This window comes from Apis mellifera, linkage group LG5 (assembly GCF_003254395.2).
Source record: "Apis mellifera strain DH4 linkage group LG5, Amel_HAv3.1, whole genome shotgun sequence".
NCBI lineage: Eukaryota > Metazoa > Arthropoda > Insecta > Hymenoptera > Apidae > Apis > Apis mellifera.
The window spans coordinates 1,800,020-1,823,690 of record NC_037642.1 but is presented as its reverse complement, the minus strand read 5'-3'; the positions used below and the strand labels follow the sequence as shown (position 1 = coordinate 1,823,690).

Below are 23,671 nucleotides of genomic sequence, written 5' to 3'. Positions count from 1 at the left end.
AATAGAAGAAAAAAAGAAGAAGATAAATTCTCTCAAAAATTCAATTTCAAAATCATCGTCTCCTCCCCGATTAACCCCGTCGTTAAAATCGCGAGATCGATCCTTCGATCGCATCGAAGCCGCCTCTCGCATCGAATCTCTCCCTGCATCCCAGCTTATATTTCACGAATACTCCGTAATAAACCGACGACAAATCGCGGTACAGGTAAAAACAAAAGCAAAAACGAAACGAAAGAAAGAAAAAGGAAGGAAAAATAAAGAGCAAAGAGCAAAAGAAAAAAAGAAAAAAAAATGTCTCGGATGGATCGGATCGCGTGAAAGCTGTCGTGCGAGCTAGCAGGGCTAGACATTCTCGATGGGGATACGCGTAATACAATGTAGTCATCAATACCTGATACCCAGTTGACTTTCTAAGATTACCCGATCTCGGTCGACGCATCGGTTGACTCGAGACAGGCGAAGGTAACCGCGACAAGCGGAGGGAAATGCGCTCCATCGACACGGTGAAACGGAAAGGAAGGAGAAGAAGAGAGAGATAGAAGAGACCAGAAGAGGAAGGGAGAGAGAGAGAGAAGCAGAGAGGGAGAGGAAGGGGGCACACGAGCAAAACAGCACGGGAAAAGGGGGAAGAAGGAGAGCATACAACGAGCAGGGGAGGGGAGGGGAGAAGCTTGTGGTTTTGGTCAACCGGTCGGGTCGCCGTCCGCGGGAACAATCTCCGGGCCTTGATGACTAACCGCGTGGCCGTCTTGCCGAGGCAAGAACTCGCCTCCCTACGGCACGTCGCGAATGCCTGCGCAGCGTTTGCCTGGCCGAGTACCGATCTTTTTACCACCTGCTGTCGCCCGATCCCGCGATACTCTTCTCGTGTTGTCCCATGGGGAGGATGGGGAGGGGGAGGGGGAGAGGGAGGAGGAGGAGGAGAAAGGGCGAGGGGAGGGGTGGCTGGCGGGATCGCTACCCCGGAAAAGGACTCGCGGGATACGGTTTTACCGGTTCGTACCGATATTATCGAAGTGGATGATGGTTGGAACGACGCTGATAGATATTTTTCGTGTATATACGGTGGTGGATTTCCGTGCCCCGCAAATATTGCGTTTCCTCCCGTAATTGGAAACGTTTGTTAATCGTCTGTACGTGACTTGGTAATAGGAGTATTGGCAGGGAGCTTGAAAAAAAAGGGGTAACTGAACACGATGTTCGTATTAGTTGAATGTTAGTTAGTTGAGAAAATGTGTTCATTATTGGATGACAAAGTGTTGGGAGAAATTTTGAAGAAAATTTTAAAAGCTTGGTACGATATTTTTTTAGAAGGAAACACGATATATAACACGATTGGTCAGGTCACATGTTTAGCTTAACGCAATAGGGATAATCCTTGGTTAAGTTGGACTTAATTCCAAGTAAATCCAACCAGCTTACAAACGCATACACAAACAAAAGCATTTGGAAATCGAAGCTCTTCGAGCTTGAGATTCTCCAATTAGTTCGAGCAACGCGCGTTATTCAAACGCATCGCATCCTGATGCAGTTTCGTAATTTCCTCGATCTCTGACATCACCGTCAGAGGCCTCCGATCATCCGTTTCACGACCCAGATTCGAACGATAAATTCAAACGTTACGTTACCATTCGCGTTACAAGCATAGATCCGAATCTTGTATCGCAATACGAATCGAGCTATCGACGAATTAACAACAGCACGATGATTAATTCAAGAGAAAAATAAAGCGAATTAGCGAATTGAATTAAGTGGATCCAAGTGTTTATTAGGATAACGTTTTCATCATCGTTTAAATTATTACATCGATCGAGAAAAGATATAATTGTTCGATCGAAGAGTCTTTATAATATATAATGATATCGTAACGAGGGGAGGATACGAGACAGGATCATGCGCGGTTAATTAAAAGCGTAAAATATCTTGTTTATTAACGGCGATGAGGAAAACGTGATGCAATCACGAGAGAGGCGAGGCAATTCCGGAATGTCCGCTCCGGAGAAAATACGCAGATTAGATCGAAACTCATTGAAATTATCCTCAGGATTTACCGTTAATTCGGTGTCAGATACGAAGATGTATATCTGTGCAATGTTTATCGAGAAAGGAGCCGCGGGAAAATAAATTCAGTTAACCCAGTGGTGCGGCTGTCTGCGGATCGGTGATGGGGTAATAGTGCATGACTCGAAACATTCTTTTTTCGAGCGTTTTATATAGCACTTTGCTTTCGTACCAACTCGATTTTATATCTCTCTCTATCATCTTTAATCGCGTTTTTCCGTCAAATATATTTTTAATCGTATCTTTAAATTTTTCTTTTTTCTTTTTTTATCGTTATTGATATATCCGTAATAAATGAAGGATATATAAGAGAGAGAGAAAAAAAGAAGAATCGAACGACGCGTGATAATTTATTTTGTTCGAATAAAGATTGAAAAGGAATATATAAGAATGAAAAAGAGATAAAATTAAAGAGAAGATGGGGTAAAAAAGGGATCGAACGATCGTCGAGGATCATTCTTTATTTTATCTTTATATAGCCTCCCCGATAAAACGATCCCTGCCGAGGATGTTGTTTAATAATTTATCTACGATTAAACGATAATTTATTACTTAATATGATAACGCGATTCTTTTGCCGGGGAGAATCAATTTACTTGGCCGGGAACAAATGGAAACCGTGGAAAATAATTGTTGGGAATACTTCGAATGTTGGTATTTCGAAAGAAATAATTATTAGGATCGGATTATGGTGGAGAGAAATTGCGGCTTAATTAAAATCATTTTCCAAGATGTAGATATTAGAAGGGGGAAGAGAATTCAGGAATTACGAGTGAGTTTTAATTAACTTAAAAATAGGATATAGGAAGGAAACGGGTTACGTATATCTGAATCTAATGTTAAATTTATTGTAACCAACGTAAACTGTTAGTAGAAATAAAATTTTACGATTCGACACGGATGGGGAAAAAGTTGTATCTATAATATAAGCTTCGTCACATCCTTTAATCCATTCGTATAAATTACAAATTTGATTTTAATAATACCAAGGAACAAAATTTCGATTACTTTCTTCGTATATAAATATATTTTTTTTTATTATTCCTTCGATCAATTATTTGCAAAACTATAAAAGTCAAATATATACTCGACCAACATTAAAAATTATTGATCTCAATTAAGTTCCAAATGTCAAAGAAGTTCTAAAAAATCTTTTTATCTTAAAGAGAAAAAAAAATTTTCAGTAAAACGACAGAGAAAATATCCCAGCTTTTCCCCTTTTCTTATAACAAAACAGATGCGTTCGTAACGAGAGAATAGAAAGCCACGCTTTCGAACAATCTGTCTTTGGAGAGCACATTCCACGGCTATCAAGATATCCGTGCCTTTTGTTCGACATAACGGCATTAAACGGTGGACAAACGGCGAGACACCTATACGCATACACACATTCGAGCGAGCATTTGGGAAAGTACGCTTTCTGTAAAAGTACAATGATCAGGGCCCGTGATCGGATACCGAGATAACCGGTTTCCGGTGTTATCTCGCATAATGGGAAGAGTTAAACGTGCGAACGAGACGAGGGGAACAATGAGACACGCGGTTCCTGTGGATCTGCGGCAGAGCACGCGTAAAATGAAGAATTGGAAAAAGCCAGACGGGGTCCAGACCGTGAAAAATTGCCGAGACTTTCGCCCGGAACACGTGGAATTTATATATAAAGTTTCGTGAGAGCACGATTGATCTTGATGGAGAATATATTTTTATGAATTAATAATTTAATCGATTGATAATGAGAAAGTATTCTTTTTTAAATTTATTATTGAACGAAAATTTTTCGATTGGACATACATCTGGAAATTTTTAAATCAACAGTAGAATAAAAGTATTTATTCTTTCATCTAACTTGATCGTTCAAAATCGAATTCTCTTTCATCTCTCCAAACAATTGAAATTTTCAAAGATATTCCTATTATCGGTTTAAAACTTGTTAACATTCAGTTCAGATTCAGAAGAGGATTTTTATTATTAGCAGGTTTGCAATCTCAGTAGCGGGGATGCGCCGAAGGCTACCGTTGAAAATCTCCAGTTTTTGATATATGAGAATGCATCCACGAAAGCAACGGAATACACACACGGGGAATGGATAGGAACTTTAATCGGCAGCTTGTATCTCGCATACCGACGTGGCTACATCGCCTTGGGGCTAGAGCCTAGAACCTCTAGAGTCTAGACCCATAAGTCTTCCACGATTTTTCCTCGCTCGATCGCATTATCCTCCTGTTTACGATAAAACCGTCTGACAAGAGTGCTGCTCAACCGACCGAGCGAGCCTTCCACTTTACGAAAATCTTCTTCCTTATATTTCGAGCAATGAGAAACGAGGCCGCCTCGGATGGATACGTTTTTTCTTTTATAAATGTTAAGCCCGTTTCATTCGAATAATCTCGAAATTACAGGATATACGGTGGCGGATGGCCGATAAGTGTCACACAAGTGGAATACTCGTCTCGAGATGTTGTGTGTACACATATTTGAAATTATCGTCGGGAGGATGGATATTATTGTTCCCGTTGTTGTTGTAGTGTGACTGTATGTCGACGGATATTGTTTACGTCCGTTTTAAATCGATGATAAATCGTGATTAGCTTGGATGTGTGTGCGTACTTGTCGATATTATTATAATTAATGCGCGCGAATATTTTCTTGGATGTTGGTGGTAGTAGTTTAACTCGAATCGTAAATATGTAAATGAAATTATCCCTTTCTAATTTATCGATACTTTATTCGTGATTTCATAATCGATTTATGGTATATTTAAATTGCAAGTCTGATTTATGAAATTTCGAGTCGAGGAAATTGAAAAAGAAGGAAAGTAGATTTTTCTTTTTAAATTTCTGCGGCTACGTACGTCGAATACGCACTTTAAATTTCCTCGACGCAGTGCCATCTCCTTTAAGCGAGTTAAAGCCACCGTTTATGCGAGCAATTTGACCTTGATGAATATTTGATGAATGTTTCGATTCATTCGACTCGAATACATTGGATTATTTTGAGTTGTGCAAAAATTAGAACAATGAGCGAATCATGAACGATGATGAATCAATTATCACGAAAAAATTTTTTGATATGAGTTATATGAATATCCTGACGTTTATCCTGTCAAATTCTTTTTTCTTTTTTTTTTTTAAGAATTTTCTAAATTTCGTTTCTAATAATGGAAAGCATTATTAGTCTATGGACGTGGAAGCGTGAGAAATTTAATTAGTTCAGTTAAATTTAGGCGCTAAATTCGACGAAAGTGATCTTCAGACAACTGCTACCAGAAAAGCAACGTAACATTTGAGACCGAGGTTGTAATGTAAATTACCATTAACCTGGTGAACGTCGGTGACTAATGGATAAAATATTCTAAATTTAGAATCACTTTACCACCAATGATTCCCATTCTTTCACTCAGTCTCGTAAATCAACCAACGTAACATTCGAACAGAAATGGTATTTAATTACAAGACGATAAATTTAAATATCTTCCCACCGTGCAAATTGCTCAAACTCTCCAAGTTTAACAAGTTTATATACCGTTAAGTATAACCGATCCATCCCTAAAACTTAAAAATCCATTGCTCCAATAATTCATAACTTTTCATCAAATCGAGAAACAATTTAATCAATTATTATTAGAGAAAGGGTTGCTTCGATCACTCCGTCCAAAGTACCACAAGTCCCTTTTTCGTTCCTCCGCTCGAAAAAACTGCGAGCTCGAGGAGGGGGAGGCGGCGCGTCTCCATTTCGCTCCGCGTCAAAGCCGCGTTCGAAATCGCGGGCGAAAGGTGTCTCGTTGTCACCGTTGACCCGGCGAAACGCGAAAAAAACGCTCTTCCCCCGTCAGTTTGCCAAAGTCAGTCAGACTCCCGCGCGGGAGGGGGTTGGCGCGGAGTGACGTAAGCGGAGAGAAGCGGAAGGACGCTCTTCTTTCGAGCGTGAAAGAAGACTTGGCTCAAACACTTGCCCGTCCATCTGGGCCAACCTCGCAAATAACGAAACTCTAGCTATACCTACTGCGCGAGGGGGGGGGGAGGGGGCGAGCAACCGAACGAACGAAGGAGGGAATGGCATCGGCCGAGTGTGTGCATTACGCGAAGGGAAGGACGACGCGAGGGGGAGCCAACCAGAGGGGAGGAAGATAGAACGAGAGAGGGAGGGAGAGAGAGAGAGAGGCCGGGGAGAGGTAGAAGAAGGGCGTAACTGGGCCAAACGGTGGCTGTGTCGCGCGGTCTAGACACCGCCGCGCGGTTACCGAGAATTAATGCTCCCAGTTCGACCAGACTTTCCTTTTCGCTCCCGTAACAAGCTGGCAATTCCGACAACGAATCCGTAAATCCGTGACGGGTACGGGAAAATGATTAATTAAATAATGATGTCGCACGCTTTGTCTATTGAAGGGTCGAGGGAAGGTATTTTGTATTGGGTTTTTCTGGATACGCGAGTAAAGATTTGATCGAGGATGGTTTCTGGTCGGGGCAAAGAGAGAATTTTTGTTAGGGGGTTGGGGGAAGATTTGATTCGAGAGATGGTTCAATTGAAAAATTGGTTTTAGGTTTGGATAGATTGAAGAGTTGGGGAGGATGGATTAATTTCTACGATTGTCCACGTGTTTTAGTTGGATAATTTTAATTTAATTTTAGTTTTGAGTGGGAAATTGGCTTTGGGGTGGGATTAAGGGGGATAGAAGGGGATATATATATATATATACGGGTAATGAAATAATGGCACGAGTAGATCTGAGAGGAGATAGCAGATATAGTAATGAACGATGATTTAGAAGGGTTGAGATAGCTTTAACGGTTCTGGTATAATGAATTATTAGTTTCTTGCACTTGTAGATGGGAACAGTTTCTCAAACGTTTTGCATCTCTTTTATCACTTCTAATTTTAAATAATGAGTGCTTGATTTTCTTTTTTTCTGGAAAATGTTATTCATTATTAATACGTAATGTCTGAATATTATTTTGTATAGAAATTTTTATAGAAACACAAATATTAATAGTTTAATTAATTAATTCTTTATAATATAATATGTTTCTTATTTTTAATCGATTATTGGAATATTTATATTATAATACTAAGAGAATACTTAAGAGAAGTCGCTAAAATAGCATGTCGTTGATATATTAAAATCTCTAATAGTCGATGGATCGGAAATATAATATAGTTAATAATCCTATCGATTATTATGTAAGTTGGCAATAAATATACGAGCAATAAAGTTCGCCGAGTAACAAGAACCATCGTCAGTAATTTCTGTCGCAAAAAATAATATGTTATGATATTGTAATACAGCATCGATTTGCGGTAATCGATCACCACAAACATGATCACTAAATTTTTCTTTTTTTTTCTCTCCATCACAAAATATATTATACATTTACTTTTATCAAAAATTTGTATTCAAAGAATTCGAAAAGTTTTAAACATTTTATTAAATAAATTCGTTAAATTATTACTTGTTATTTAATACGTTTAATATCTCGCAAATTTTATGAAATTTTGAAAATATAAATTGAAATCAAAGAGAAAGAATTTTTTTCCAATTTTTAAAAGATAATTAAATTAAATTCTCTGTGTATTTACGAATATAAAATAATTAAAAATATTTTTATATTCTTTTTATATAATACATATTGAAATAAATGAACAACATGTATACAAAATAATCGTCTGTCGTTCATATTCTTTGTATCAAGTAATTTTTAAATAATGATAATTTTTAAATAAAGTAAACTGATAAAAAAAATTCATATTAAAAATAAAATATTTTCGTGCATCACCATTATCGGTTTCCTAATAATTACATTTCAAAATACGTAGCTGAGAAAAGGTACACGAGGAAGAGAAAATGATCTTCAAATATAAAAATAACGGTATTTTAATTGATTTAATTACTCACGGAGGAGGAACGAAATTTCCGTTCACATTTAACATTACTTAACATTCTAACAGAACTCTGAACAATTAAAAAGCTAATGCAATACGCTTCCCGATACGCTTGTATGCGTATTGTAAAAATATATATATATATATATATATATATATATATATACACCATGAAACAGAGTAAACTAAATTTAAATGCCATGATACTCGTACGTTTCCACGCGTATCTTCCATAACTATCTTTATTATTCATTTTATTATTCCAGTTTATTTTATCGCGTATTTTTAATGTCGGAATGATTTCACATCGTGCCTCGGGTCCGTGATAAAAATCTCTTGTCGGCGGAGGGAAAGAGAGGTAAGGAAAGAAAAGAAAAAAAAAAAAGAAAAAAGAAAAAAAGAAGAGAGCGTTTCGATGAAGGCCGTGGATCGAGCAAAGGCATCTCGGTCGTTCTTTGACCGAAATAAAAATAGGCGCTGCTTGATTTTCGTCTGTGTGAAAGAAGGCATTTCGTGCAACGTTAAGGGAGGTCAGTGGCAAAAGGCGAGCCCACGGATGGGGGTGGGTCTCGTCTGAGAATCTTCTCAGACCGCTTGGTCTTTGATCTCAATCCTTCCATCCGTGACCCGCTCGTTTCTAATTAATTTTTTGATCGTCACAGGACTGCGTGTACCTCGCTCTTCTCTTTAATTTTCGTCTGTTTTTCAGTGGCGAAAAGGGTAGTTGGGGGAATTCGTGTTCGAGGATCGAAGTAGCTTTTTCTTTCTCTCTTTCTTTTTTTTTTTTTGTTTAAGTATTTCGAAATAATTTTCTTGTCCAGTGACTTCTTGGATGAATGGCTCGGAAGATTTTTAATTCAGAAAAATTAAAATATTTTTTTTTTCAAAGAATACGTAATGTTTTGAAGAGAAACTTTTTAATTAAACAAATTTTCTTTAGATACGTGGAAAGAAATTTTTATTAATATACATATATTATGATTTTTGTTCACATAAAGTGGAATATGTGATTACTTCATTTATTCAATTATTTTATATTTAGTTTTGCTATTCAATTTCGTGCGAAATTTCTATTTTTGACGAATATTTCTTAGCAGACTAAACTTTGAAATTTTTTTTGGATAATTTCTAGAACATGGCTATTCGCTTGATTATAAAACTATTTTTATTCCCGGACGTAACACGAACCATTCGAACGAAAACTGTGCTGGGTTTGAAAGGTTCTGCAGCTATTTTAGCTAGCTACAGAACGTCATGCTTCTATCAGCTTATTCTTGTTACGATCAAAGAGATTTAGATTAACAAATTTTTTATTTCTTCTTCTTCTTTCTCTTCTTTTTTCTTTGTAAATAAAATATAATGTGAAGAGAAATTTTGTTCACTTTGGAAAATAAACGTAATTATACGTATAATTCAATACTACATTTTTAATTAATGATTTTTTTATACGTGATAAATGATAATTATTTGCATAACAATATTTTATACTCAAGTTATTTCAAAAATATGTTTCTTTGAATGTTAATTAAAAGAAAAAAAATATACAAATGACATAAAATTATATTCTTCTCTATATTCATGCTTTGTTGAATGAAATTCTTTTTATATTTTCAATCTTCTAATATTTAATATTTCTGTGAAATTAAATTCTACAAAAAACGAAATAAATTCTATCTTTAATGCTTAATTAAATTGTTGTAACATCGGTAATTGTTATATTAAAATAGCCGTAGCAAAGTTATTGCATTTTCTTTTTCACATATTGAAATTCCTAGCATATTCATTTTAAACATTCCTAAGTTTATTTTTTTTAATTGAAATAAAAGAAGATATTTGGAGAGTGGATAGAATTCAATACATTCTGTAGTTTCATACAATTAAACATTGTAATTTAACTCCAATGCGTGCTTTAAGTATCGAGAATCTCAAATTTCACGGTGCGGTGAAAAAAAGAAAAGTATAAGCGAAAGTCGCTCACCAGAAAACTTAGTATCGAATCACTTTAGTTGCCATATTTATTTCACAAGAAATCATGATGTATTGATGTACGTTGATCTATGGCTAACAATAAGACCTATAAAAAAGAAATATAATTCATAGTTTATCCCCTTTGATAAATTTCAAATTTTTATGTAACTTTCATTATTATCATCATTTTAATATCACAATATTATATTTAAAAATTTTTTTTTTTTTGTTTAAATTATTTCTATCCAAAAGTAACGTGTAAACACTTTTAAAAACTAGAGATATATCGTGAAAAAAACTGTATATTTTCAAATTTTAGCAAAGTTTTGAAAAAAAAGAAAGCTATATTTATCTTATCAGATTTTATTAATCTAATAATATTTAAAAAAAATTTTCAAAAAAAAAAAATTAAAATTAATTCTAAGTAATATTTTTTAAAAGGAATAAGGATATTAAAGTCTTAAATTTTTCAAAAAGATATATCCAAATTTTATATAAAGTAATCCATTTAGAACTAATACACGTTATTCATCCCTCATAATTTTCTTAAATTGCAATTTCAAATTATTTTCAACTATCTCATCAATGAAATGAAATAAATTCTTCAAATCAATAACATTTTTTCTGTATAATATAATAAAATACAGGCAATATACACTCTGATTTCACAATTGTCCAAAGGATGGATTAAATTAAAAAATAATTATGATATGAAATTAGAATTCATTACCAAAGTTGAAATATCATATTTCTCTGGTGAACTGATAAATATTCTTAAATAATATAAGAATAATTTCCTCTGCAATTCAAATTGAATGAAAGAATTTTCGAAAAGAATGTTCTTTGAAGAATAGCTCGTCCCATATTAATCATTCTACCTGCGATTAATCTACAATAAAATTTACATGAACATAATATTTTCCGAATACAGAAACACAGAAACAAGAAATGGAAATAGCAACTTTGAATTACCAAAGTCAGAAGTTTCACGAATCGAATTCCCCCGTTTCTTTCCTCATTACAAGGACGAGGAACCATACACAAAAGAGTTGGCATCAGACATGGTAAACGATACACCTTCACAACCGCGCCTTACGCCCAAGAAATACATAAACCGCGTTTAATCGTGGCCCATGTTGCAGTTGCTCCGGTTTCTTTCCATTGTCTGGAGGGAAACGGCCTACGAACAGTGTCTGATACATGAAGTAATCGAGGAAGAAATACGTTTCCTTTCGGATCCATGCTAGACCGAGATAGAGGTAGTTATAATGGGGGGGAGGGAAGAGAAAAGATGGAACGATGGGGAAAAGAGATAGGGCGAAAGACGAGGGGAGGTCGAGGCAAAAAGGCAGGAGTGGTGGCCGAGGCGATTCGTTGGCAGACGAAGCTTGCGAAAAGACCGGGAACCGGCTGTTTCCAATTGCATTATCGCACGGTGATTAATTGATGCCCGAGGTGTTCCATTGTCTCTGAGGGACGTCTCGGCTCTGGTTCCCGCGGCGTGTCTTTTTTCGCCGCCAGGCAAAACCACACCGTGCGAGCTCTCTCTCTCTCTCTCTCTCCCTTTCTCCGTCTCTTTCTCCGCCACCTTGCGGGGCCCCGGCCCGCCACGTGCGTGCCGGAAGTTGGATTTTTTTCCCACTTTGTTCTGGCGATGCGATGTCAATCAACTCAACAATGGATGGCTGAGTGTGTCGGAGGAGGGATGTTCTGGTTCATGGAGTTTCGGTTTTCGAATTCCTTACCGATGAGAATCCGATCTTTATTTTATCTAATGAATTGAATTTTCTTTCTCTATTGCGTATTAGTCACTCGATTCAACTTTTATCCTTCGAAATGAAAAATTGCGACTCGAAATTAGGACATCTTAGTCATTTTGAAATTTGGTTATAGACTTTTACTTTGCAATGAAAATTTAATTCCAAGAGATACTTATACGTTTTTAATATATGCAAAACGAAAAAGATACTTGTTTATTAGGATGCACTTAGGAATACTTTGTCTAACTTACTCGATACTCGTGCACATCAATCAGATACGTGAAAAAGCTTCGTGTCATAATTTTTTTCCAAAAAATTTCCATAAAAGTAAATGATCACGCGCAATCAGCAGTTATTGCGCGTCACAAAAGAACCTGATTGCGGCTAATAAATATCAATCCAACGTATGTGAAACGCGGATAATGAACGGACGTGCATAAATTACAAGCTTAAATAAACATCTTGGCTCAACGCTTCATCACTCCTTGGGAACATCGGGTTTGGGAAAAAAAAAAAAGAAAAAGAAAGAAACGATTCCGGCGATTCTTTTCATCGAACCGTCGATTGTATTTATCCTGAATCGGTGGCGCAACAATGAATCAGTTTCAAATTATTTTATTTAACATATACCTCCCCGATCGTAACAGACGTTATTAACTAATCCACTCGGACATCACCGTTTATAACCGTTCAATGACGTTTATTGTTACAACCTCTTACGACCATAATCGCTTTATAAACGCGTTTTAAACACACGCCTTTGTTACCGACGTCTGAGTTGCTGTTTAACTGCATGCAAAGAAAACACGAGCATAGTAAGGAGAACAGATCGCATTACCGATCTGTTGATCCACGCAACCGGTGCACGGTTTTAAAATACAATTGTGATTCCACACCGGGACCCGTGCATACTTTATCTGTTAAAGCTCCCCTTTATTAGCATGATTCATTTCGTATTCTGCCGTTATGTTTCCTTACGACTTCGACGAGTTGAATGGTTAACGCTTCGGTATATACACACGAAGTTAGGGTAATCGATATATTCCTTGAATACGTGAAGCTTGACAATGATGCGCTCCTCCTCCTCCTTCTTCTTTCTTTTTTTTTTTTTTTTTCAGCAACAACATCGTTTATGAACGGAAATTTTCGATCGTAAGTCACAATTGCGGTGGATTACATGTTTTGTGGGTTGTGCCTCGCAATACTCGTTAATTCGACAATAAAATTTAATTTTACGAGAGAGTAACGGTGTCGTTGAGTGTAGGAGAAATCATGTTTGTTAGTCTTCTCGAAGGATACTTTTGTGCGAAGGGAGGAGAAGGCCGTTTAAGTTTTTAACCCTTATAACGATATTCAAAATTCTCGACTTCAATGCAATAATATTTACGTATATAAATCTTCACGATAGTGATTGTTCCTTCCTTATGAATCCCTTCAGGATTTCTAAAATCAAAAATCTGAATATTTACTAATTTTTAAATTCCCTTATCTTAAATTGTTTCGATATTTTAGCGAAGAATCAATTCATATGGATCTTCAGTTCAATTTTCCCTATTTTCGAAAATTGTAAAAAATTACAAAGAGAAGAGTATTGGAGAACTTAAATATGAATTCACTTGTAAATTATTTCCAATTGTGGAATACACGTACGCCTTAAATATCCATTGATGAACGTATCTTTTTAAGAAAGAGGAAAACGTAAAGGCATTACTCGAGATTTACTTTGAATGCAACGCGAGCATTATTTAAATACATACAATCGAAAGTGGAAGTAATTAGTACGTTGCGAGGCTCATTGTGGCGCAGACGTTGGCACAGCCTCTAACTCTTCGTCTTCCAGGAATTTTACCCTAAGTCGATGGAGAGTTCGGCAAACAATGTCGACTATTCCTAACTTGTAGCCAGGAATTGGACGAGTCTTCTCGTGTGTGCTGATCATACAAGCTAAAGTACTTGCACACGAAGTTCGCACTGGACGTTTCCTTTATGAGTCCGTGGTGTAGAAAAATACTTTACTTTCCCGTTTTCTCGAGACCTAAAACCGCGGACCAGAGTTTGCCCGTCTGCCACGTGAATGACATTTCAATGAATCTTTCGATTTAACATCTGTTATGGAAATATAATTGAATTGTAATTAATCGGTGACACTTTTATAGATAATTGCACGTGTAAAAATTATGATAATATCGTATCGATCTATCTTTTCAGAGATAAATAGTTTTATTTCTAAAAAAAAAAATTAAGCGTTAATTAGGCGTTTTGAGATTTATTAAGATTTAGAAAAAACGAAAACGTTTGGAATTGATCAGAATTTCACATTTCTGAGATACTGCGCGCACGATGTTTCGATTAATGCCAGCAAATGAGTTTTAATCATTCGTTTTATTATAATTTTAAATAAATAGGTAAAAACTGCTTACGTTGAATTTTCTTGGTTTAAGAAAGTAATTTTAGGAATTATTTTCTATTACTGCTAGCTATAATTTTAGTCATCCGTGAAGTAATGATAGGAAATTTGAAATGCAAAATCGCATGAATCATAAAAATTGCGACTCGCTGATAATATTCATTTATCGAATGAATATTTATAAACTTGTTCAAGTTATTGCCAATAATTCCTATATTTTACATGCTTGTACTTTGCATCTATTATAAGTAATAAACGAAACGTTATTTTACATTAGAAATTCAATACTGTGTAAGATAAAAATATTTTTAATGATAATTAATGATAATCCTTTATGCCATGATAAATAAGCGAAAAGATTATCGTACTAAAATTTTACCAATAACAACGTACATTAATGCACAAATATTGTAATATTAATACATACATATATATATACACACGCTTATAAACAAACGTACGTATTTATAGATATATTATTTTATATATACGTTAAACGATTTTTCAATAAAAAAAAAAAAGAAAAGATACGAATGGATATTCAAGCGTTTATATAAAATATATTTACAATCGCTAGAATACATATTCTCCAAAATTAAACGGTCGTTAAAATTCTTTTAACTGCTGCAACTTCAAGCAAAAAAAAAAAAAAAAAAAGAAAAATCATTCAATTCCTCGTTTTCAAATCTTCAAATCCCACATTAATGAAAACAACATTTCCAACATTATCGACTAGCACTTTATTTTCACCGTTCCCCGTAATACCGCTACGTAATTTCCAATCGCATTCTTATCCCACATTTAATTCACCACGGCCGACGATCATCCTTCCAGTTCATCGGTTAAACATTCGTCCCGCTATTATTTCCTGGAAAAACGAAAGGTCCTCTCCCGTTCTTTTATCCTCCTCCCATCCCCCGATATCACCGACGCGTATCCATCATCATGCGGGCACGAGGAACGTGTAATCCTGTCGCGGCCAACGTGTTTCTTTCGCAACTTTATGACACGTTCGTCAAGCTTTCTAACGAATGTCCGTCGATTTCGCGCCGGGCCTTGTTCCACTTTTTCAAACGCGCCAACTCGCGCCCGCCGTACACGGCGTCAATTAAAAGTCCTCCAAGGAATTTTCCCCGTCTCATTAATGCGACGTTCCCGGAATGCTAACGCGAGCCGGCTGTCTTTCATTAAGAAAGAGAGACAGACGCGCAAACCCCGCGTTGCGCGCCCAGCATAGCTATGGCTGTGATTAGGCCGAGCTATGAAACGGAGAGAGAGAGAGGGGAAAAAAAAAAAAGAAAAAATCCTGTCGACGATTCCCGCCGAGCCACGAGGTTTCAACGTTTCGTCATATCTCGAGTGGAATTTTCATAGTTTCATTCTGGGAAACTTTCTGTGTTCTTGCTCGTCTTCCGTCGTTCGCGAACGAGACGATCGGGATCCCGATAAAGGAAGTTATTTTTATTGGTTATTTAAGCTTCTGTCGATTATCTTTTTTATCGTTTTTATCGACGATATGTTTCAACGTTGTCAATAATTTTTTAATGAGAATTTTCAATTAGTCATTTTTAAAATGTTCAACGATTAATGTTAATCGTTAAGAATATTCATACGTTTGATATATTATTCGGAAGAAGAAATTAATATAAAATTCTTAGGAATACGAGTATATATTTTTTTATAATTTTGAACTCTAGTTTTTTCAATATTTACTTCTTTATACTAATGTGAGATTAGATTGAAACCATCTAATGTTAACAGTTAGATTTTTATGAAAATGTTACTTTAATTATTGTAAAACGTGATTTAAAGAGTATTGAGAAACGTTGATTTAAGAAAAGATTAAACAAGCGCTGTGTAAAAATAATATATTCATCAAATAGATGTATATATTTCTAAGTATATATTAAATATTGATGTTTCTCAAACAAATTCTAGTTAAATTTGCATTAAAAAAAAAACTCAACAAGTATATTTATCATCAATTATTTAAATTGTAAATAATATTCATCGATAATTAGTTTCTGGTTGAGTTGATAACATTATTCAAACAACATTGAATAATGTCTGCTTTTGAATAAATCATTTAGAATTAATTTTTTCATCTGAAATATGTTACAGGCGGTATATGCTGGTCTTCCATTAGCAACGGTCGTTGCAAGGAATTATTGTCACAAGGAGTGACAAAGGAAGATTGTTGCGCGTCGAACGCTGCAGCAGCGACCGCGTACTCGGACGAAGATCTCGATAGCGGAAGTCTCTTTTTTTGGAGGGTGCTTGGTGGAGGTGTGCAGTGTCGTCCTTGCAGAGGTAAATGAATCACATTTTATTTTCGATTTTTAAAAAGAAAATCTAAAGATTCTCGTCGAAATAACTCCTGGCTAAATTATTATGTTTATAAAAATTTAATTTTACATCCTCCATTTTTTCTTCACAAAAATTCAAATTCAATGATGAACTATTTTTCTTGATAGAAAGCTGCACGGAAGTAAGGTGTGAGGAGGGAAAGAAGTGCGTGGTGCGTAGGGGAAGACCGAGGTGCGTGTGCAGCCCTGAGTGCAAGGCACCAAGAGGTGGTGGTCCAGTCTGCGGGACGGACGGCAAAAGCTACAAAAATTTGTGCAGACTGAAGAAACGCGCTTGCAAGAAAGGAAGCCACGAACTAGCGGTTGCCTATAACGGCCACTGCCAAAGTGAGTATGTATGAAAGAGATAGAATCATTATCACCTGCTTTGCAATTGAACGACCATCGACAGGACCACTATATAAATACAAAAAAATTCGAATTCATGACTTTAAGCATTATTTAAATTCTATGAAAAAACTTAATAATCCATTAAATTTAATTTTTATTGTTTGATAAATGATTTGAAATGGAACTATCCAAGGTATTCAATTGCAAGGATTAAACAATAACTTTCTTCTTAAGATCAGTGAAACTTTTTAGTATAGAATAATTAATGCGAACAATTACGATCGCAATCGAATAAATTTTTACCATTATTTACAATTCTAAATAACGAAGAAGACATTTTATTATATTTCCATTGAAATATTTTCATATTTCATTATCATTCATATTTTCATATTTGCCACTCGTTTTCGTGAATCGTTCTCAACTAACAAATTTTAAATCTCGAATTTTAAATCCCAAAACGAACGGTTTCGAAGCAAGGGGGGTCCCGGGCGGTCCGAGAAATCGCGCGTGCGCGCGCATCCTAGGGAACCGCGTCCGCCAGGTTCGCGCGTGCGCGGTCCGACGCGCGAAAAACAAACAGGGAAAGGCGACGCATCTATCACGGGGGCAGTTTACGACTGTGCGTAATAACGTGTAAAGTGTCGAGCAGGTTCGTGCGCACGGGTCCGGTGCGGCCAAGGCCGGAGCTGCCTGCTGGACCAGAACCTGAGCCCGCACTGCGTGAGGTGCGCCCGCAGGTGCCCCCAGCCGCCCCCGCAACAACGAGCCGCCGCACGCCCCGTTTGCGGGGCCGACGGAAACACATACAAGAGTGCCTGCCACCTGCGACTTGCCGCCTGCCGCGCAGGTCGCGCCATTCCCGTCGCCTATAAGGGCCACTGCAAACGTGAGTCTCCTTTTTACTTCTTTCCACCTTTCTCTATCTTCGCTTTGTCGCCACCTTCTTCCACCGTTCTTTCAACCCTCCCTCCCCCTCCCTCTTTTCTTCCCTTGCGCGATTCCATTTGCACCGCTTATTCCTCTAGTTCTAGCCACCGTTTGCCTTTTCCTTGCCCCCTTTTTTCTTTCTTCCTTTCTTTTTTTACTTTTTTTGTTTGCCTCTCCTTACCGTCGCGGCCTGCTTTTTATTCGGTTTTTCAACGCAGCGGTGCGCAACTCGGGAAGAGAAGCCCCGCAGGGAAATCGTAAATATCGGATGGGGAACGGTGGCGAGTGAGTCTCTCCCCCCTCTCCCTCCCTTCTCCCGCTCGTTCAGGGAGGGATAACGTCGCGGTGATTGTTTTGGGGGAAAGAGAGGCTGCGGAGAGGCAGAAGGTTGAGCGATTGGACGATATTTCCGACGTTTTTTTCTTTCTTTCTTTCTTTCTTTCTCTCTTTTTTTTTTGTTACTTTATCGTTTGTGGTGAAGAAAGGTAGATGGGTTTACACAACCTGATATATGAGTCAATATATCTTATAGTATATTGTATAATGTATATACTATAGTGTAAGATCGTAGATACTGTATTGTGTTGTAATTTAGTTATTATACACGCTTAATATCGGGGATATTATCGAATTGTTACGCGTGTGTATGCAAGCAAGTTTAAAAGCGTACATTTTCTTCTGAGCACATTTACAAGAAAGAGAAACTTTTATAAAAGTTTAATTATATTTATTTTTTTACGATTATAATATCTTCATTTTGTTAGTTTGAGGCGAATGAATAATTACAACTACGTACGAGTTGAAGTGTTTCAACGCGTGAAATTCTTTCTCATTTTTTATTTTTCGAAAGAATCGAACGATATCTCCTATTATATCAATTTCAATATTTTACTGCTTTTAAACAAATAATATTATTATTTCAATTATCGCCATACGCTTTTAAAGATTAATGTGAAATTAGTAGTTGAATTTTTCTGCGCGAGAGCATTTCGCGCTTTCTTTCGAAGGCGCTACCTGTTGCTTCCCACGTGAAAGTGCGATTAAACGCAGGAAAACGGGTGTAAACCACAGGGTGGCTTTTATATGACCCGACGCAACTGGTGAATAAGAATTTTTTTTTTTTTAAATACAAACGAACGTTGAAATTGAATGGCGATGTAACAGCGTGCATTTTTATAAAGACGTTCTTTTCTCAATTACTCGCGTGCATATTGCGATCATAAATATTTTAACATCCGTAATTTTTATTTCGTTAAAAGATAAATGCAATTTTTGCGATTTAACGTGATACTCAACAACCTGAAGGGGTATACGAGAATATATACGCTTATAGAATATATATTTGTTGCGTTTATTATATTCGTATTTTTAATTAAAACGGAATAAATTAAACCATAAAAATTTATAAACGATTATTTCGTTACTACGGAATAATGTAACAATTAATTAACAGCTCAAACGATTTGAATTAAACCACATATTTTAATACGAATATTATATAGAAAATATATTACAACAATATCTTCTTATTGCAAAAATGAATATGCATTATATCAAATTGATTATATTAAAGCTTATTCATCGCGTTAATTGAAACGAGACATGACGATGTTCTCTCCTTCTGCTTCTATTTCGTTCAACGTGAATTTATCTCATAATTTAGTAAATAAACATTTTCCAAATTCAATAATATCCCACGAATATATACACATACACACATGAAAGGTTATATTCTTTGAAATGGGTGTCTTGCTTGATCGATGACGACAATGAAATCGCGCAAGAAAGGGTGAAGAACGGCTTGAGAAGAAGAAAACAAGGGGAGGGGGAAAAGTTCAGTTCATTGGCGAGTAGCCGGACTGTTACTGCTTTGCATCGGAATGTACCTTATTGTTGTATGGTTTGCACAGTGCCGAACTCTTCTGACAGGTGTCATAAAGTCACCGAGCCAAGTTATGTCCAAACAAGCGTTTACAGTGAATCGCCTTTTCCCTCTTTCACTTCAGCTTTCTTATTCTTCCTCTTTCCTATTCTTCTTCGTTTCCATTGGAAAACAAAAAGCAATAATCAGCGATATAATATGAATTTTTCAAATCAGCCATAAAATTTCATTTCCAAGCGCTAGTTGATATTATTTTTATCGATTACGGTCTCCTTCATGATCGTTCCACACGACTTTCTCTCTCCTTCCTTTGCTATAGTTTTATAAAACTTCTTTCCAAGAACGAACAATGAGATCTTCTTTCTTGGAAGGTAAATTCCATTTTATTGTTCTCTTTTCTCGGCGTTCTTTCCCGCTCATTCCTAGTCTCTTGATCTTTCAACCGTTACATTATCCTTCTTCCAGGGATAACAGATCCTGACCGTGTACGCGTATTCCACGAATCGCTTTGTACTTCCTTCGAGCTCGTTCTCATTGTCTTTATCCAATGTCAGCTGCTTTTTCTCTTGGCCAGTAATTGATTTCGTTATTGTTGGCCTCACCGATAATTGATTCGAAAGTGTGTTTAAAAAGAGGGGGACGGAAAGGAATATTTCATCTATATTTTTCCCCAAATTTAGACGAAAGTGTTGATTCATTCGAAAAAAATGCCGCTAAATATTCTCCTGCCTTCCCAAAATTTGATTCGATAACGTGCTAATGGGTCTGAGAAATTGTGCAAATAAAGGCAGCTTTCCATGGAGTCAAAGATCTTTTTTAACAGAATAAGGCCTTTGTCCACGCAAATATCATAAATTATCAACGTGATCCAATAATCGTGGAATACATTATACGAGTTATAATTAACATTAATATCACTTTCGAGCAATCAGTGTGTACAAGACAATCGATATTTTGAAAAGAAAGCCAAGAAAATGTTCTATGCATCATCAAATCTCAAGAAACAACGTATTTCTAACCTAATATTTCTGTCTATAAAAGATCTGGAAAAAATATAGTACAATTCAAAGTATCTTGAAAACGATAAATCGTAACGAGAGATCAAAGATGTGCATTTGATATAAAAAAAAAAGGGATTTTGAGCAAATTCGTGATGCTCGAAACGAACGTGATTGATGTATAGATGGCGTGTCGCAGGAGGCACACGATTTTCCCCCGATTTTGCCTCTCAACTCGAGTGTCCGACATTACACGGATTCAAGAAGAAAAGAAGAGAAAGAAGTGTAAAAGTTAAGAGAGAAAAAAAAGAAGGAGAAAAAAAAAGAGGAGGAAGAAGAAACATCGAGAGGCAATCGCAAGATCGTTCCAGAAAGTTCATCGACCGAGACGCGATCTGCCTGGCTGCGAGAGAGAACAAAAAATTATAAAAAGAGGGAATACAGACAGTTGGAGCAAGAAAGAAAGATAAAGAAGAGGGAAAAGGAAGAGCGGCGAGGGGAGAGGGGGGAGGGGGAAAAGAAGGGGAAAGTATCGTTTTCTGCGTATTTCTTCGAACACAAGTCGTAATAAAGCCTGTAACTTTGGACATAAGATCATCAATTGCAACTTTGGCAATCTTTTTTTTCTCTCAACATGGTATCATCCCTTTAGAGATCCCTCACGCGATCCGTTTCTCCGGCTAATTCTCTTGGATCTGTATCAAAGAGACTTCTGTCGCAAAAACAAATGTTCACTGTTTGATTGAATAATTATCGCGCTATTTTTGGGAAAGATATAATTTCCTTCGTGATTTTCAAAAAATTCGAGAAATCTATCCACGGAGAAATATATATTTATAATAGATTTGTGATACAAAGATTTATTAAGAATTTTAATAACGGATCGATCACATATTTTGTGATAGAAATTCTATTCTTCGTATTCGAGAATTGAATTAAATTTATCGCGCGACAAGAAGTTCGTTTAATTATCTTCAAAAATGGGGGATAAAGTAAAGAATCGAGACGAGCGTTAATTCAAGGAAATATTTTCGTATTCTTTCATCGTATCCATTTTCTCGCAATCTCGCCAAGGGATCTTCTTCTCGAATGATCGTTCTTTCGATTAGCGACGTCGTTTGCCGCCAGCACGCGTACGATGTGTTACAATAATGTATAAACATTGAATCAAAAACTCGTTAAGAGAATCAGCGGCGGGGAAGGGATGAGCGCATGTAACGAGTGTATAACTCGAGGCCGTTCGAGGATAATCCGCAGTTTCATCGTTGATTTACGACGCTTGGAATGCCGAGGACGCGTCAGCGGCGTCTTTCCTGTAATATTATCTCTTTACAATGGAAGATCGGAATATTCTCACCGCTATGCTTTTCCGACCCACGAGAAAAAAATTGTATCATCGAGTTTGAAGAATAAGTTCATCAAGCGAAAAATCGGTCTTTAAAATCGTCTGCAAGCATCACATCTTTCTATCGAATATTTTATCTTTTCGATTCGCGTGTTTGGAAAATTTAAAACTTCTTTTTTCTTTTTTTGAAAATTGTGATATTGAAAATTTAGAAAAAGATATTTAATTCGAAGTTCTATTTAGAATTTATTTAGAAATTTTTTAGTCTCAAATATCGAAATTTATACTTCTAAAATATATTCACTTATTTCAAACTTCAAAAAATCAATAGAAAGAAAGATGAAAATTCAGAATTCTAGAAATAATCCATTCAATCTCAAAATGCAAGAAATAATATTATAAAATTTCTTCCATACCCGAATATAATTTAAAAAAGAAATAATGATAATTCATTCAATTTACAATATTTTCGATTCAATCAGATTCAATTTCTCCAGAAATAAAAATTAAGAAAAATCCAAATCGATCCGTTCAATTTCTAGAACAACCAAAAATCCCCGGTCTCGGTAATATTCAACCTTCGTCCACGTCTCCTCCCAAGATTCCGACACGAAACTCATCGAACGGAACCCCACCGAACGTTCCCTGTTCGGAGGAATTGCCGCGTAAATTTCGCTCGAAAGAGACACATTCGAATATTCCCTTCCACACGAGGAGGCCGTAAAAACTCAGTGCCTTCGGTTCTTCCGGTTCAAGCTAATTACGGCCCGGCTTCCGGCGTTGGGCCCGGTCGCACGTTAGTCCTTCCGCCGGAGGAAGCGGCGAGAGTAATAGCCACGCGTGCATAGTTCATCGTGATATAATAGAAGAACCGTAGAAGGAAGCGTCTGCAGAAAAATGAGAAGCGAGGAAGACGAAAGAAAAGAAAAGAAGAGGAAGAAGAAAAAGGAGAAGCGCAAGAAATCGAAGGTAGACGGCGCGGTTATCGCGCGGGAAAGGGTTGACACGCGTGCACGTGCACGTGAGCGCGCGCGTAGAGGCGCGCGGACGTGTGTAAGGGCGTGTCCTTGTGGCGTCCTTGCCCTCCGGTCGTTCACCGTACTCACGCACGCACGCACGCACGCACGCACGTACGCACGCACGCACGCACGTATGCATGCGGCCACGGAGCGCGCCCACGCAACGCGCGTGCATGTTTGGAAGCCGGGACACGCGGTCTTTTACGTTTACGACACTTACTGGTCCCTTCCACGCTGCTCCTTCGACTAAAAATAACTGGCGACTCGAGGAATTCGGCGTGCATCGATCAGCGTTCGCCGCTGGCCCCACGAAAATCTAATAGAATTTTATTGCCACGACCTTGGCGCCACCGTTATTGTATCCGAAAATTTATCGCGGGGGGGGGGGGGGAATTGTTCGGGATATAATAACGATACGAGGATGTCGCGAACGGATTTCGAGGATTCTTCGAGGGAGATTGATGATACGTTGTTGCTAGTGTAAAATGGGACGTTAAACGGTCGAGATGTTAAGTCTCGGGGCAAGATTGAAACGATGATGCGTGGGATTTGTGGGAATTATCGAGTGTTGAAATGTGGGACGGACGTTTTAGACTTTTTTTCTTCTTCTTCTTTTTCTTTTTTTTTTTTACGTAATAACCGAGAAATTTTATCCCTGATAAAAATCTGTGCAGATATATGAATTTTAATGGCGTTGAAAAATGGTTTTTTTGCGGATAAGTTATCGA

General features: G+C 37.0%; 1 protein-coding gene across 1 annotated transcript in view; it reads left to right on the top strand.

Annotated features, from left to right (window-relative positions):
• LOC411058 overlaps window positions 1–23,671 on the top strand; it is a 78,282-nt gene that overhangs the window by 14,488 nt on the left and 40,123 nt on the right. The window contains exons 2-4 of the mRNA XM_026440871.1: window positions 16,195–16,383; window positions 16,548–16,766; window positions 17,422–17,658. Coding sequence (XP_026296656.1) covers window positions 16,195–16,383; window positions 16,548–16,766; window positions 17,422–17,658 — 645 coding nt within the window. The remainder of the gene's footprint in view (window positions 1–16,194; window positions 16,384–16,547; window positions 16,767–17,421; window positions 17,659–23,671) is intronic.